This window comes from Oncorhynchus kisutch, linkage group LG23, assembly GCF_002021735.2.
Source record: "Oncorhynchus kisutch isolate 150728-3 linkage group LG23, Okis_V2, whole genome shotgun sequence".
Classification (NCBI taxonomy): domain Eukaryota; kingdom Metazoa; phylum Chordata; class Actinopteri; order Salmoniformes; family Salmonidae; genus Oncorhynchus; species Oncorhynchus kisutch.
The window spans coordinates 35,663,242-35,680,359 of NC_034196.2; the positions used below are offsets into that span (position 1 = coordinate 35,663,242).

General features: G+C 46.3%; 1 protein-coding gene and 1 non-coding gene across 12 annotated transcripts in view; both read right to left on the reverse strand.

Moving 5' to 3' along the window:
• Positions 1-17,118, reverse strand: part of sptan1 (spectrin alpha, non-erythrocytic 1) — a 53,261-nt gene that overhangs the window by 19,968 nt on the left and 16,175 nt on the right. For 7 of the 11 annotated variants that reach the window (XM_031802362.1, XM_020458099.2, XM_031802361.1 and 4 more), the window contains exons 4-27: positions 16,388-16,528; positions 15,815-16,095; positions 15,385-15,684; positions 14,952-15,087; positions 14,709-14,810; positions 14,469-14,606; positions 14,259-14,369; positions 14,105-14,182; positions 13,686-13,841; positions 13,197-13,401; positions 12,721-12,902; positions 11,660-12,026; positions 6,984-7,201; positions 6,741-6,833; positions 6,339-6,473; positions 5,957-6,105; positions 5,444-5,500; positions 4,519-4,717; positions 4,193-4,297; positions 2,606-2,638; positions 2,458-2,493; positions 1,303-1,350; positions 279-370; positions 20-164 (exon numbers count right to left, since the gene is read on the reverse strand). In XM_031802362.1, the coding sequence (XP_031658222.1) occupies positions 20-164; positions 279-370; positions 1,303-1,350; positions 2,458-2,493; positions 2,606-2,638; positions 4,193-4,297; positions 4,519-4,717; positions 5,444-5,500; positions 5,957-6,105; positions 6,339-6,473; positions 6,741-6,833; positions 6,984-7,201; positions 11,660-12,026; positions 12,721-12,902; positions 13,197-13,401; positions 13,686-13,841; positions 14,105-14,182; positions 14,259-14,369; positions 14,469-14,606; positions 14,709-14,810; positions 14,952-15,087; positions 15,385-15,684; positions 15,815-16,095; positions 16,388-16,528 (3,507 nt within the window). The remainder of the gene's footprint in view (positions 1-19; positions 165-278; positions 371-1,302; positions 1,351-2,457; positions 2,494-2,605; positions 2,639-4,192; positions 4,298-4,518; positions 4,718-5,443; positions 5,501-5,956; positions 6,106-6,338; positions 6,474-6,740; positions 6,834-6,983; positions 7,202-11,659; positions 12,027-12,720; positions 12,903-13,196; positions 13,402-13,685; positions 13,842-14,104; positions 14,183-14,258; positions 14,370-14,468; positions 14,607-14,708; positions 14,811-14,951; positions 15,088-15,384; positions 15,685-15,814; positions 16,096-16,387; positions 16,529-17,118) is intronic. The other 4 variants (XM_020458105.2, XM_020458104.2, XM_031802365.1 and 1 more) reach the window with 2 other exon arrangements.
• On the reverse strand, positions 12,153-12,288 carry LOC116356687 (small nucleolar RNA SNORA84). The gene has a single exon (XR_004205113.1). It is a non-coding gene; the product is annotated as a small nucleolar RNA SNORA84 (small nucleolar RNA).

Below are 17,118 nucleotides of genomic sequence, written 5' to 3' on the forward strand. Positions count from 1 at the left end.
CGACTGTGTTCACTCTCACCTTATCTCCCAGGGCAGCCAGGTCTCTCTCAAAGCCCTCGTGTTTGCGCTGAAGGGCCTGAACGCTGGCCAGGTCGTGGCCATAGTTGTCTGTGTTCAGCGCTTGGTTCTTCTCCTCGATCCACTCCTTGGTCTCATCCGCATCCCTGAGGACAACAAAAAGCAGACATTTCAATTGACTCAACACCAGCCATTTTGTTTCATGTGCGTTGTAATATTCAAATCCACCCACTGTTTCTTGCTCAACTGTGTGTGTGTACCTGTGGAACCTCTGCACTTCGTGGGCACTGCCCAGCATGTTGCTCCTCTCCTCGGCCAGCTGCTGCAGGGATCTCCAGCGGTTGTTCAGCTCCTACAAACACACCCCCAGAAATGTATCACCCAATCACAGAGCTAGATGGAACATCGCCAGGAGTCAATCACTCCCTTGAGGCCTCTACCCAGGTTTCTGGAACCCAGTGCTCCAATTTAGCTGATTCAAATTGAGGGAATGTTTTACTGTATTGATAAGTTACTTATTTTCAGGATTCTATGGTTGTATATCCTCCAGGTTAGGATAAATTCCATTTGAACTCAAATGAAAAATATATATACTTCATTTATTAATTGAATATGAACTTGTTTGCATTGACAGTTACAATGGAGCCCAATCCGGATAATCTAGACTTAAACTGATATCAGTGGTGAATATCAATCGTGAATCACTGAAAGTGCTCAAAGATTCAGTTTGTGCTCTGTGTGTTTGACAGAGAGACTGACGTAAAAGGAGGGTGTTGAACACAGATGAGGAGTTGGTGATGAGGAAGAAGGTAAGTCAGACAGGGAGAGGGATGCATGGTGATGAGAACACACAAAATGGAGAAACAAATGACAACAAAATGCTAGGGTTACAAAGATGGTGTTGAGGCATATTTCAATGCCTTTTTGTAACAGCCATCCTTCCTTCTGAAAACAAATAACAATGGTTAAAGAAGAGGGGGGTGAGACAAATGAAAACCGTAACGAGGGACAAGGCCATTCAATGACATCGGTCACATGATTAGAACAAAAAACGATGTAAGGAGTGTGGACACGCAGACCAGACCAGGACGATGTACAAGACAATGGAACTACAGGACGACAACGAACGCACGGCAAGACCACAATGAGACTGTTGATGGAAGGGCTTAGTCTCCCGAATAAACACGATGCAGGTATGAGACGAGCCAGGAGGACATAATGCAAGGGAGGAGAAGGGGGTGCGATCAGGGGCGGGACAGATGGAGTGGTCTTTAAAAATCTTACCTTGATAGTATTAAAGTTAGCCGTCGTTTGAACAGCCAAGCGTACATTCTACAATCAAAGATGAAAAAACCAGATCAGGAGGGCGGAGAGGAAAAGGGGGGAGGAGGGAAGGAGGATTTGGAAAATAACAGAAAACACCACACCAGTCACCATGTTAGCGCAGCAGGGAGGTAAAAGCTGCCCATGTCTTTACACGGTTGCCCAAGAGACAACCAGCACCATCACCATGGCAATAGAAGACCAGCAGAACCTGAAGTGGACACTGAACCCCAACGTGAACTGCTACACATACAGTGCACTAGGTAATATGGACATTTATGTGCAGGGTGTGTCCATAGAGAGACATATAATACTGTGTTCTAATTCTATTTATATGGGTGAGTCAACATGTGTCTGCTTTGGTCTTTTCAGGCTGCTTTACATTTAAAAATGACCTGATTTTGAGGAATAATGTTTACCCTAATGAGTAAACAGCTAGTAAGTAAACAGAGTAGCTACAAAAGTGGAGTACAGCTACTCTACTGTCTTTTATAAACTGGGTGGTTCGAGCCCTGAATGCTGATTGGCTGACAGCTGTGGTATATCAAGACTGTAAACCACGTGTATGACAAAACATGTAATTAGAGCAGTAAAAATACATTGGTAACCAGTTTATAATATATGGCCAATATACAACAGCTAAGGGCTGTATCCAGGCAGGGGCTGTGTTGCGTCTTATGTAAGAACAGCCATACCTAAAAACAGCCATATACCACACCCCCTCCTCAGGCCTTATTGTTTAAGTAAACTTGTAGATAGAATGGCGAGTACCACTGCCAGGTCTTCCATTCGTTTGTCTCTTGTTTGTGTTAACAAATACATCTTACATTAACTGATGTAAGCTCCTATGAACAAGGCTGAATTAGTGGGCATGATTTAGGTTCATTCTAATAGTTTTGACTCCCACTGTGTCAAAACCCACCATACAGTTCAATCATGCTCAGGTTCATATGACAAGTCCAGATTGACAGGCTGCTGCATGCTGTCCAATCTTAGCAGTTGATATCTGTTATGGACTAAAACAACATTAAAATAAGGTCGGGACACAAAATGTTTTGTTTGGAAGCACATGAAATCACGTTGATTGGTCTTTTTGTCAGAAGACGAGCGTCTTACCTTCCATGGAGAGGCATTCTTGTTATCAGCCTCATCCTGTTGGAACAAAGAGCGGAATTTGTGTTGACGTTGATGGCACATCTATACATTTTGATTGCATTAACTTTCCTTACCAGTATAACGTATTGCAACTGTGAAATTGTCTTACCTGGCCAGGAGCAGATCCCAGCATCACTTGTTCCTAGAGAGGAGAGAAAGAAGACGAGAGAAATGTTACCATAACTTCAACTTACACATTTGAGTTGAACCTTTTTGGGATAGGAGGCAGCATTTTCACTTTTGGATGAATAGTGTGCCCAGAGTGAACTGCTCAGTCCCAGATGCTAATATATTCATATTATTAGTAGTATTGGATAGAAAACACTCTGAAGTTTCTAAAACTGTTTGAATGATGTCTGTGAGTATAACAGAACTCATATGACAGGCGAAAACCTGAGAAAAATCGAACCAGGAAGTGGGACATTGAAGTTTGTAGTTTTTCAAAGCTTGGCCTACCGAATACACGTTGAGATATGGATGAGGTTGCACTTCCTAGGGCTTCCACTAGATGTCAACCGTCTTTAGAAACTGGTTTGAGGATTCTACTATAAAGGAGGGGCTCATGAGACTTCAGTGGTCTGGCAGAGAGCCTCGGTCTCATGACGCGCTCTCCCGACAGAGTTACCTCTTGTTCTAGTGCCTTTCTGAAGACAAAGCAATTCTCCGGTTGGAACTTATTGATGTTTTATGTTAAAAACATCCTAAAGATTGATTCCATACATCGTTTGACATGTTTCTAAAGGACTGTAACGGAACTTTTAGAGTTTTTGCCTGGATGAAGTGTGCCTGCGCCTCATGTAGATGGATTACTGGGCTGAACACGCTAATAACAAGTGGCTATTTGGACATAAATGACGGACTTTATGGAACAAATCAGTCATTTATTGTCGACCTGTGATTCCTGGGAGTGCCTTCTGATGAAGATCAAAGGTAAGTGAATATTTATGGTGTTGTTTCTAACTTTGTTGATTCCAAAATGGCGGATATTCCTCTGGTTCTTTTGGGTTCTGAGCGTTGTTCTTAGATTATGCTTTTTCCGTAAAGTTTAAAAAAAATCTGACACAGTGATTGCATTAAGGAGAAGTCTATCTTTAATTCTGATACACTTGTATCTTTTATCAATGTTTATTATGAGTATTTCTGCAAAATCATGTATGTTTTGGAATTAAAAACATTACTGCAAGTAATGCGCCAATGTAAACTGAGATTTTTGGATATAAATATGCACATTATCAAATAAAACATACATGTATTGTGTAACATGATGTCCTATGAGTGTCATCTGATGAAGAACATCAAAGTTTAGTGATTCATTTATCTATATTTCTGCTTTTTGTGACTCCTGTGTTTGGCTGTGTTTTTTCGACTTGGCTATGACCGAACATAATCATATGTGGTGCTTTCGCTGTAAAGCATTTTTGAAATTGGACCCAATGGGTAGATTAATATGATGTTTATCTTTCATTTGCTGTATTGGACTTGTTAATGTGTGAAAGTTACATAATTTCGCGCACTGCTTTTCAGGGGAATGTTGTCGAGGGGTTCCGCGCTAGAAATGTTAATACATTTGATTTGTTTCAAATAATGTACCAAATTACTTTTTACAAATCCTCATAATTCACTCCATATGCTTTTATCATTGACGTAATATGAAAAGTATTTAATATCTCTGCAGTGGTTGGCTACACCATCCTACCTGAGCTTGGACCATGGTTGCCTCCTCGGCCATCAGGCCCTCAGACTCCAGCTCAGACGCCACCTTGTTGATGTCCCTCAGACGAGACTCATTGGCCTTCAGGTCCTGGTAGTCAAACAGACAGAAGACAAGACAGTCAACACAAAACTCATACCAGTATTCACCAATGTACTGGGTGAGATGGGACAGCATAGATTAGAAGAACTGAGTAAGTATAATACACACATTGCTCCTGTGCTTGAACATGATTTTTAAATGCTTCTTAGTCCAGTAAGTAATCTAGTATCCTTCTCCTACTACTGGTGGCCATGTTGTGTGCGGCATACCTTCTGGAAGTCGTCAAACTTCTTCTGCAGCACCTCCACCTGCTCCAGGTCGGAGCCCACCTCCTCATTGGTGAGGGCTCCCTCCTTCTCATTAATCCACTGCTGTAGTTCGTTGGCCTCGCGGAACAGCATGAACTTCTTACAGCTCTTCTCCAGCATGTCCTTGCGCTTCTCGCCTAGCTCCTGGAGAGTTCCGTACCTAAAAATACAGGATAAAGGCTTTCAGAATTCCCTGTGTGAGGGGGACACTCGGTGGTGGAAATAATGCTGAAGTGTCAATACATTATGATCTACAGGGAGAACTGAGCGCACTAGGGTTGTTGCCAAAATTATATTTCAATTTGGATTAATAATTTAGCAAATCTTTAAATACCGGTAGACCTCCAGGGTCAGCCCTAAAGTGCACACCTCTCCACTGTGAGAGCTGATGTGTGGTGAGCTTTCTGGCACAGCACAAAATGGCTGTCATGGCATCCATCAGGTGGTTGCTACACATTGGTGGTGGATGAGGTGACTCCCCCTTACTATGCTCACAATTTCATAAGATGACATCGGAATGACAATCAGCCAGGTTTGTAACATGGCTGTCTATGATGCAGAGTGAAAAACACGTCTATACGCTCTCATGGAAAAACAGAATGCAAGTGAGAGCTCATGACACCCACAGGCAAGCTGGGAGGAAAAAAGGAGTGAGAAAGACAGATGAAGCTTCTATCCATCTGTTGAATAGAAGATGAGTGATGGGTATGTGAGAGAGAGAGAGAGAGCACTGGAATCACAGTCACAAGGACCACGACATCGACATGGGTATTGATTGACATGGGTATTGATTTAGGGAGTGGCAGGAATGGCAAATGGCTTTGCCCGTGGCGATGCGTGGTGGCTTCGCAAACACGACACCTACGGGGACACTGGTCCTACTCACAGTTCCTCCACCTGCTTCATGCGTACAGACACACTGCACGCCTCCTTGGCCGACGGCCTGCTCAGTCCAGAAATGACATGCGCAGGCAGGCAGGCGTTAGTGGTTAGAGAGAAACAGAGATAGATGGAGAAAAAGGCAAAAGGCCGTTAGTGATAGAGAGAGAGAGAGAAAAAAAAGTGTGACTCTGGGCTGTTTCACTAAGGAATAGAAAGGGAAACAAAAATAATTTGAAGAGAGAGCGAGACAGAAAGGGGAGAGCGAGACAGAAAAGGGAGAACAAGACTGGGGCATCAAAGAGGTAAATGTTATTGGGTTGAGCTCACATGGACATTTCTTCAAGTCAGGAAACGTTAGAACACAGAATACACAGTTAATTAACCCATTAGGGACAACATGTCCTAAGTTAAAGGGGTAAATAACTATACAGAGATGCAGGAGTGTACTGAAGAGAAGTACTGGGGATAGGGTATTTTGGGACTGGCTTAGGTGGAGGGAATAGAAGTAGTCCCTTACTGGTTCTCAATCTGATCCTGGCGCAGGCCGATGCTGCCCTGCTCATCCAGCAAGTTCTCTCTGGAAGAGGACTGGGTGGGATCCAACTTCTTGACGTAGGCTGCCGGAACAAAACCCTGGCGGTCATTCACCTCCACCTTCCACCAGTCCTACAGCAGGGGAGAGAGGGGAGGTCAGGAGAAAGGACCACAGGAGAAGACATGCTCTTTTTATCCCCCATAAAATATTAAGATATATGTCCCATACTCTCTTGCCTATATCCTTCCAATTCTTTCCGTTCTACATCAAGTGCCTAGTCATGGGTATGACCTAGTAGTTGTTTCCGGTACAAGGCTTTTGTTCATCTCGCTAAAATGCTGTGTGTGTGTGTGTGTGTGTGTACCTTGTTAGTGCTGTTGAGCAGGGTGAGGATGTCTCCCTTCTTCATGGTGACCTCGCGGGGGCTCTTCTCCTGGTAGTCATAGAGGGCCAGCACCAGCTCTTTACCCGTCTCATCATCGGTGGGAGCCACTTGTTGCTGCAGGTGAGATTAAAAATAAGGATTATAGGTGTAATCTAGAAGATGGCAACATAAAAATATCAGGTTGTGTATATGATAGACCGGGAGTAGAAAATAAATTATTGATTTGTTGGACCTCTGGTTCTCAGATGTTTGCATGGATGAGAAACACAGTTTTATTATCCAAAGAATGTGAACTAGCTAGTTAAGGCATTCATAAGCTGACAAATGGTTCATATCCATTTTACAATAATGCTAAAGATACAATGTGGGTTCCAGACTTACCCTACAGGTTTGGGCCTGCTCCTTCAGAGCCTGGATGCTGCTTCCATAGGCACTCAGATCAGACATCAGGGCTTCGTGCTTCTTCAGCAGGGCCTGGGGAAGAACAGAGAGGGGTGAGTGTCATCTCCACTTTCCATCCTCCAACCTTCTACATCCAAACCTATCCTCAAACAAAGTATTCATTCATTAATTCACCTCCATAATTTACCCACCTAGTCAAATGTCCCTCTCCGCCTCTCTTACCTCAGCAGAGTCCTCGTCCTTGCCGTAGTCGGGGCTGCCCACAATGGGCTCCTTCTCTCTCATCCAGGACTCTGCCTCGTTGGCGTCGGCAAAGTACTGCTGGGCCTGCAGCGAATCCTCCAGGTCCTGCCTGCGCTGCCCGGCCTTGCCCTTCAGGGTGTCCCAGCGGCCGTTCAGCTCCTCCAGCTTCACCTTCACCTCCTCTCCGGCAAAGTGACCTAGTGGGGACCACGGGGAGAGGTGGATAGTTTATTTATTAGAGGGAAAATCATTTAAAAAATATATTTTACAAGAACGACCTGGAGAGCGGGGTTGGGACAATTCCATTTCAGCCCTCTCACTGTCAACTGCGTTTATTTTCAGCAAATTTAACATGTGTAAATATTTGTATGAACATAACAAGATTCAACAGACATAAACTGAACAAGTTCCACAGACATGTGACTAACAGAAATGGAATAATGTGTCCCTGAACAAAAGGGGGGGGGGGGTCAAAATCAAAAGTAACAGTCAGTATCTGGTGTGGCCAACAGCTGCATTAAGTACTGCAGTGCATCTCCTCCTCATGGACTGCACCAGATTTTCTGTGAAATGTTACCCCACTCTTCCACCAAGGCACCTGCAAGTTCCCAGACATTTCTGGGGGAAATGGCCCTAGCCCTCACCCTCCGATCCAACAGGTCCCAGACGTGCGCAATGGGATTGAGATCCAGGCTCTTCGCTGGCCATGGCAGAATACTGACATTCCTGTCTTGAAGGAAATCACGCACAGAATGAGCAGTATGGCTGGTGGCATTGTCATGCTGGAGGGTCATGTCAAGATGAGCCTGCAGGAAGGGTACCACATGAGAGAGGAGGATGTCTTCCCTGTAATGCACAGCATTGAGAATGCCTGCAATTACAACAAGCTCAGTACAATGATGCTGTGACACACCGCCCCAGACCATGACGGACCCTCCACCTCCAAATTGATCCCGCTCAAGAGTAGAGGTCAACCGATTAATCGGAATGGCCAATTAATTAGGTCCGATTTCAAGTTCTCATAACAATCTGTATTTTTGGACACCGATTTGACGATTTAAAAAAAACAATTTTTTTACACCTTTATTTAACTAGGCAAGTCAGTTAAGAACACATTCTTATTTTCAATGACGGCCTAGGAACGATGGGTTAACTGCCTTGTTCAGGGGCAGAATGACTGATTTTTACCTTGTCAGCTCGGAGATTCGTTTTTGCAACCTTCCGGTTACTAGTCCAATGCTCTAACCACCTGCCTTACATTGTACTCCACGAGGAGCCTGCGTGGCAGGCTGACTACCTGTTACGCGAGGGCAGCAAGAAGCCATGGTAAGTTGCTAGCTAGCATTAAACTTATCTTATAAAAAACAATCAATCTTAACATAATCACTAGTTAACTACACATGGTTGATGATATTACTAGTTTATCTAGCGTGTCCTGCGTTGCATATAATCGATGCAGTGCCAGTTCATTTCTCATTGAATCACAGCCTACTTGATGATTTAACAAGCGCATTTGCGAAAAAAGCACTGTCGTTGCACCAAGGTTCCTAACCATAAACATCACTGCCTTTCTTTAAAACCAATACACAAGTATATATTTTTAAACCTGCATATTTAGTTAATATTGCCCGCTAACATACATTTCTTATAACTAGGGAAATTGTGTCATTTCTCTTGCGTTCCGTGCAAGCAGTCAGGGTATATGCAGCAGTCAGGGTATATGCAGCAGTCAGGGTATATGCAGCAGTCAGGGTATATGCAGCAGTCAGGGTATATGCAGCAGTTTGGGCCGCCTGGCTCGTTGCGAACTGTGTGAAGTCCATTTATTCCTAACAAAGGCCATAATTAATTTGCCAGAATTGTACATAATTATGACATAACATTGAAGGTTGTACAATGCAACAGCAATATTTAGACTTAGAGATGCCATCCATTAGAAAAAATACGGAACGGTTCCGTATTTCACAGAAAGAATAAACGTTTTGTTTTCTAAATGATAGTTTCCGGATTCCAAAGAAATATCCGCCATGTTGGGTTTGTGCCCATAGGCGACGTTGTTGCCGGTGATGTCTGGTGAGGACCTGCCTTACAACAGGCCTACAAGCCCTCAGTCCAGCTTCAGCCTATTGCTGACAGTCTGAGCACTGATGGAGGGATTGTGTGTTCCTGGTGTAACTCGGGCAGTTGTTGTTGCCATCCTGTACCTGTCCCGCAGGTGTGATGTTCGGATGTACCGATCCTGTGCAGGTGTCGTCACACGTAGTCTGCCACTGCAAGGACGATCAGCTGTCCACCCTGTCTCCCTGTAGTGCTGTCTTAGGCATCTCACAGTACGGACATTGCAATTTATTGCCCTGGCCATATCTGCAGTCCTCATGCCTCCTTGCAGCATGCCTAAGGCACGTTCACGCAGATGAGCAGGGACCCTGGGCAACTTTCTTTTGGTGTTTTTCAGAGTCATAAGAAAGGCCTCTTTAGTGTCCTAAGTTTTTATAACTGTGACCTTAATTGCCTACCGTCTGTAAGAATGACAGGATGCTCTCAACTGAGCATCTGTAAAGGTTTGAGTGTCTTAAGGGTCAAGCCGAATTTCTTCAGCCCCGAGGTTGAAGAGGCTCTGTTGCGCCTTCTTCACCATACTGTCTGTGTGGGTGGACCATTTCAGATTGTTATTGATGCGTATGCAGAGGAACTCGAAGCTTTCCATCTTCGCCAGTGCGGTCCCGTCAATGTGGATAGGGGCGTGCTCCCTCTGCTGTTTCCTGAAGTCCACAATCAGCTCCTTTGTTTTTTTTACATTGAGGGAGATGTTATTTTCCTGGCACCACTCTGCCAGGATACTCACCTCCTTCCTCTGGGCTGTCTTGCCATTGATGGTGTAGGAATATGTTGAAGATAAATACACAATGCAGAAGATGAGCGGATGAGAGGACTAAAAACTAGAGTATTAATGGTCATTAGGGAATTGTAAATTGGAGTTCAGTTCGACATCTGTTCAGAATCTGTGGAATGTCACTCCTGAACTCAGTGACGTGTGGTACCTGTGCCACGTTTTCATTGGTCTGTATATTGAGTCGGGGGCAGTCCTCTCTGAATAAACCTATTTTTCTCCCCATGATTTGCTTTGGAGTTTGTGTTATTGAAGAATAACATCAGTTGCTAACATTGGTAATCAGGTCTACTATTGTTGTGTTATCTGCAAACTTGATGAGGCTTGTGTGGCCACTCAGTCAAGGGTGAACAGGGAGTACAGGAGGGGGCTGATCACACACCCTTGTGGGGCCCCAGTGTTGAGGATCGACAAAGTGGAGGTATTGTTTTCTACCTTCACCACCTGGGGGGTTGCCCGTCAGGAAGTCCAGGACCCAGTTGCACCGGGCGGGGTTCAGACCCAAGGCCCCAAGCTTAATGATGAGCTTGGAGGGTACTATGGTGTTAAAGGCTGAGCTATAGTCAATGCATGGGTATTCCTCTTGTCCAGATGGGATAGGACAGTGTGCAATGCGAAGGCGATTGCATCGTCTATGGATCTATTGGGGCGGTATGCAAATTTAAGTGGGTCTAGTGTCAGGTAAGGTAGGAGGTGATTTGATCCTTAACTAGCCTCTCAAAGCACTTCATGATGACAGAAGTGAGTGCTACAGGGCGATAGTCATTGAGTTCAGTTACCTTTGCTTTCTTGGGCACAGGAACAATAGTGGATTTCTTGAAGCAAGTGGGGACAGCCGACAGATAGGGAGAGATTGAATATGTCCGTAAACACTCCAGCCTGCTGGTCTGCGCATGCTGAGGACACGGCTTGGGATGCCGTCTGGGCCGGCAGCCTTGCGAGGGTTAACACGCTTAAATGTCTCACTCACGTTAGCCACAGAGAACGATAGCCCACAGTCCTTGATAGCATGCAGTGTTGGTGGCACTGTGTTATCCTCAAAGCAGGCGACGGTGTTTAGCTTGTCTGGGAGCAAGACATCATGCCCGGGACGTGGGCGGTTTTTCATTTGCAATCCGTGACCGTCTGTAGACCCTGCCACATACATCTGGTGTCAGAGCCGTTGAATTGCGACTCCACTTTGTCTCTGTGCTGACGTTTTGCCTGTTTGATTGCCTTACTGAGGAAATACCTACACTGTTTGTATTTCCCCAGATTCCCAGTGGTTCGCACTTTCAGTTTTGCGCGAATGCTGCCGTGTATTCACAGTTTCTGGTTTGAGTAGGTTTTAATAGTCACAGTCAGAACAACATCGCCTATACACTTCCTGAAGAACTCAGTCACCATGTCTGTGTATATATGAATGTTATTCTCGGAGGCTACCCGGAACATATCCCAGTACGCGTGATCAAAACAATCTTGAAGCATGGATTCCGATTGGACAGACCAGTATTGAATAGACCTTAGCACAGGTACTTCATGTTTGAGTTTCTGCCTATAGGAAAGGAGGAACAAAATGGAGTTGTGATCTGATTTGCTGAAGGGATGACGGGGAGGGCTTTGTAGACATCCTGGAAGGGCGAATAGCAGTGATCAAGTGTTTTAGCAGCGCGAGTACTAGAGTCAATGTGTTGAATATAAATGGAATTGACCCAACCTGCTAGATAGTCAACAGGTGAACAGTTGAAAAAGGTGGCAGTATGCATGTTAGTAAGAGCCGGCTTACCTTCCTCCACCATGGCTTCTCCCTTCTGGGTGACAGCCTTGATGCGGGGTTCGTGGCCGGCAATCTCCGCTTGCAGGGCCTGGTGCTTCTTCAGCAAGTTCTGAACGCCAATCAAGTCTTTTCCCCGGTTGGTGGAGGCGGCGATGGGCTCCTTCTCCCGGATCCAGGTCTCCTCGTCCTCCACATCCCTGAAGAGCTGCTGTAGCCGCAGCGAGTCCGATAGCTTCTGCTTGCGGGCAGCCATGGGGTCGCGAAGGGCGTCGTAGCGCGCCATCAGCGCCTCCTGCTTGCGCTTGATGTTGTCAGCGTCAAAGTGGCCCGCCTCCTGGAACTGACGCGCCTGGATGGTGATGCCGTCAATGCGGTCCTAGAGAGGGGAGAGAGAGTCAGTCAGTTAAGTGTCGGCAGTAAGTCAGTCAGCAAGACTTACCTTGTGCACTGACAGACAGTAGTCAACACAAATATTTGAATGCCTGAATATTGTAGACCATAATAATGTCTCTGCAACTGGGCTATGAAGGCTACTTGGAGTGGCAACTCCCATGCATAAAATCACAGAGTATATATTTGCCAGTCATTCAAAAACCTATAGATCAGCACAGTCCAGCTTTTTCTAGGAACTACCAGGCATGGACGCGATTCTTAGAATTAGAGTAGAAACGCACTAGCTGCTCCCAGAGGTAAATGCAACAGTGTCTGTTAGTAGTTTACTTTTTGGTTCTGAAAACATCTAGTGATGGCAGTCAGTCAGTCAGTCAGTTACCTAGCGGTGATTTAAGCAATAAGGCACGAGAGTGTGTGGTATATGGCCAATATACCACGGCTAAGGGCTGTTCTTATGCAAGCCGCATTGCGGAGTGCCTGGACACAGTCCTTAGCCGTAGTATATTGGCTATATACCACAAACCCAGAGTTGCCTTATTGCTATTATAAACTAATTACGAACGTTATATAAAATGTTTTGTCATACATGTGGTATACAGTCTGATATACCACGGCTGTCAGCTAATCAGCATTCAGGGCTCGAACCACCCAGTTTATAAATGACAGTAAATCATTACCTGGTGTGCGGCCACATCGGCCTCCAGCAGGGCATGTTTCTTCTGCAGGTTCTGGACGCTGGTCAGGTCCTTGCCGTAGTCGTCGGAGGCCAGATGGCCCTCCACCTCGTAAAGCCACAGCTCAATGTCCTCCACATTCCTGTTGAACTGCTGCTGCTGGTTAGCCTCACGCAGCTTGATGCCTGGGGAGAGAGAAGAGGGTGGTGAGGAGAGGTTTAAGGGTGGATGAAATTAAGTTGGATGTAGGTATTGAAGGAAGGGCAGTTCTAAATTTGTAGGTTTGGTTTCAGATCTTGGGGCTCTTAAATGAAACCTAGTGTAGTGACTAAAAACTAGCTTAAAACATAAATGAGCCTTTTTGCAGCGCTCCTCTACAGAGTAACTAGCGTCACCGCCATTTTATATTTCCTCCACTCAAGGCAAACTCAAAATGGTGGGCGCCATAATAATAACAGCCTCACTCCCACTCATCTCACCTTTGAGCTCGGTGGCCTCCAGCAGCTTCTTCCACTGGGAGCTGACCTCGTCCATGCGGACCGACACTTCATCGGCGGCGTAGTGCTTGCCGTCCAGGAGCTCCTGTCCAGACTTCTGCAGCGCGTCGATGCGGCTCTGGTTGGCTGACAGCTCCGCCTCGAAGGCCTGGTGCTTCTGGACCTTGCCCTGCAAGTTGGACGGATCCTGGGGAGAACAGAAAGAGCAGAGAGATGGTGAAAGGAAGGGGTTGTTATAAGTATTAGGCCATAGTACTGGGAATACGGAACTGTGTGGTTCACAGTGGTATTGCAGCCTAATGGGATCCCACTGCAGTCTAGGAGAAAGTCACGTTGAGTATTGAAACCCCATTATAAAGTACTAAGTAGCTTACTAGCTAAAGTATACCACTTTAAAGTAGTTAACTAACTAGCTAAAGTACATCACTATAGAATAGCTAGCTAAAGTAGCTAACTGAGAAACATTGATACCTTGTAGGCTTCGTCGGTGGCCGTCTTCATCTTCTCATTGATCCAGCTCTTGAGCTCGTCCGAGTCGCGGGAGAACTGCTGCAAGTGGAAGGAGTCCTCCAGGGCAGCGCGGCGGGACTGGGCACGCTCATGCAGGGCGTTACGACGGCTCAGCAGCTGAAGGGTGGGTGAGATTTTATACATAACACCCAGGATATGGTATAAGCAGATATAGGGCAGCAGGTAGCCTAGTGGTTCAGAGTGTTGAGAATTCCCAAGCCGACTAGGTGAAAAATCTGTTGATGTACACTTGAGCAAAGCACTTAACCCTAATTGCTCTGGATAAGAGAGTCTGTACTCTCTATTTTACATTTTAGTCATTTAGCAAAGTGCTACAAACATAGGACACATTCTGGTCCTGATCATCGTATTCTACTTACAGCATCTCTACGAGTGGCCACATCCTCCTTGGCGTAGTGGTTGTTCTGGATCAGTTTGGTGGCAAATTCATCCAGGGCCTGGAGAGAGGTTAGAGATTAGGCATAACATTTGAGGAGGAAAAGCTGATCTTAGAGGTTACTGTTATGTACTCACAGTGATCTTCTCCTCCTGGGCGCTGAGGGACTTCTCAAAGTCCTCGTGTTTCTTCAGCAGGGCCTCCACGCTGTCCAGAGAGTCACCAAGATCCTCGTTCAGAAGGAACGCCTGCACGCACACAATAATTACTTCACACCCAAACATTTTTGGAGAATAATAATTTAAGTGTAATTAAGTGAGTATGTTATTGTGTGTGGATGGCGATACCTCTTGCTTGCTCATCCAGTTGTCGACCTGCTCCGTGTCCCTGTAGAAGAGCTGCAGGTCCATGCACTGCTCGTACTGCTGCCTGCGCACCTCCCACAGCTCCAACAGAGACTCCTTCTCCTCAGTCAGTACACCCAGCTACACACACACACACATACGGATGGGGTTAAATTAATCTGTCCACAGGTCCATGTAAAAGCTTGAATTCCAAACCAAGGATAAAGAGACAGATAGCCCTACCTTCTCCTTGACCTCCTCTGAGGCGTAGTGTCCAGTGTTGAGCAGAGCCTTGCCGGCCTCGTCCGTGGCTTTGAAGCTGTCCTCATGGGCGTCAATCTCACCCTAAGGACCACACACACACACAGTAAACGTCAGCAACATTGCAGGAAAAACTAGCATCACTGATTGAAGATCTGAGAAAATATATAGTACTTAACAACTGCAATTATATTAAAATTATTATTAGGATCAGTTTTCCTGTACCTTGTGTTCCTGGTGGCGGTCGAGGAGAGCCTCAGCTCCAGCCACGTCGTTGGCCAGCTCATCAGCGTTGATCAGGGCCTTCATCTCCGTCACCCAGCTGGTCAGGTCACGGAAGTCTGAAGTGTAGCGCTGCAGCCTGCAGGGGGCAAAACACATACAGACAGTCAGTCAGAAGATAGGGTTCTGCATACTTTCAACTAAACTGGGCTTAAATGGCTGATAAATGTTTTGTTTGACCATGCTATTGGGTAGTCGCTGTGTGTTGATCGCAGTGGTGTTACGGTACTAACCCAGTAAAGTTACAGTACTGACCAAGCACGGTTACAGTAGGGACACTGCAATGTTATGGTAGTGACATAGTAACAATACGGTACTGACCCAGTAAAGTTAGTGTGTTCGCTGTTAGGGCGGCCAGGGTTTTACCGGTACCCACCTGTAGGAGTCGTTGAGGCGGGCGTGGCGCTCGGCGGCCAGCGTGCGGATCTGCTCCCAGTTGGTGATGAGCTCATCCCTCTTCAGGTGGATCTGGGAGGCGTTCTGGGGGTGGGTCTGCTGCAGACGTTCAGCCTCTCCGCCCAGAGTGTTGACCTTGTCCTCGAGGGCAGCCAGGTCTCTCTCCAGGCCCTCATGCTTGCGCAGCAGAGCCTGAACGCTGGCCAGGTCCCGGCCAAAGTCATCGGATGCCATGAGCTGCTCCTTCTCCTTGATCCAGCTAATGGTCTCGTCCACATCCCTGCAGGCCACATAACACTCTTAGTCAGAACAGAAAATCCAAATGTCTTGATCCTCTCAGTTGTCTTGTGGCTTCCCCATCACACACACACTCCAAAAGAAAACACACACCCAGCCTGTCCTGGGCATACCTGTTAAATCTCTGCACCTCGGCGGCTCCGAACAGCCTGCCCTGCCTCTGCTGCGCCAGGCCCTTGAGCCTCTGCCAGGCGGCGTTCACCTCCTCCTGCTTGCGAACGATGAGCTCCGCCTCGGGGTGGGACTCCTGGCTCAACTTGCCCGCCAGCTGGTTCACCTCGTTCACACGCTCCTCGTGAGCTGCCAGGTCCGTCTGGAACTCCTCAAACTTCTTCTGTAGCACCTCTACGTGCTCCAGGTCCTGGCCCAGCTCCTCCGAGGTGGCCATGGCCTCCTGTTAAGACACAGGTTTTGGTAAGATTCAGGATCGGTTATATAGTAGGGCCCTGCAGACATGGTTTAGGGAGGCTAATGTTTAGAATTGGTTATCTAGTAGGGCCCTGCAGACACGGTTTAGGAAGGCTAATGTTAGGATAGGTTGTCAATAAGGTCCTATGGCAATGGTTTCCTGTTGGATATGATTTAGGGTAAGGTCATGTTGTCTATTAGAGTTCCGTAGACATGCTTTAGGCCATGGCCTCCAGTAGATATAGAGGATGTGTGTGACTTCAGGTTGAGACACTGACCTTGTCACTGATCCAGTCCAGGGCATCCTCACACTCGCGCAGGTACTGCACTAGCTTCTGGGCCTGCAGTAGACGGACACCCTTCTCCTTGGTCTTCTGCAGCAGCATGTCCCAAAGACGGTGAAGCTCCTCCAGACGAGTCTAAAAGCAGAAAGGGAAACAATTTACACAGGGTGATGGAAACTGATTCAAGACCAGGGCCCATATTCAGTCTCTCGGAGTTGGAGTGCTGATCTGGGATCAGGTCCCCTCTGTCCATACAACGTTATTCATTACGATCTAAAAGTAGAAATTAGGGCCCATATTCACAAAGTATCTAAGAGACCTAGTGACCTAAGACCAGCTCCCCTCATCCATGTGATCTTGTCCATTAATGATCCAAAAGTTAAAACTGATCCCAAATCAGCACTCCTACTCTGAGACACAGGTTATGGTTCCAGTACTTTGAGTCCAGTACTTGCTGAAGCTGTAGTTTGAGACCAAGATAAGTGCATATCAATAGAAAATAGGCACACACACATCATGCACTTCTCATAGTCTTCATATATAGGTCATAACCACACAGCAAACAGAATGGATCTGAAAGAATTAAAAGGGAGTGGAACCTAAAAGAGAGAGAAACACAAGAGCCAGGAGGTCCACAAAACCCAAGCACCTACTTTTATATAGTCAGCCATATTGAAACTTGAAACTATGGGTCTCTGGGAAGTCCGGTAGGGCGTGAAGGACTG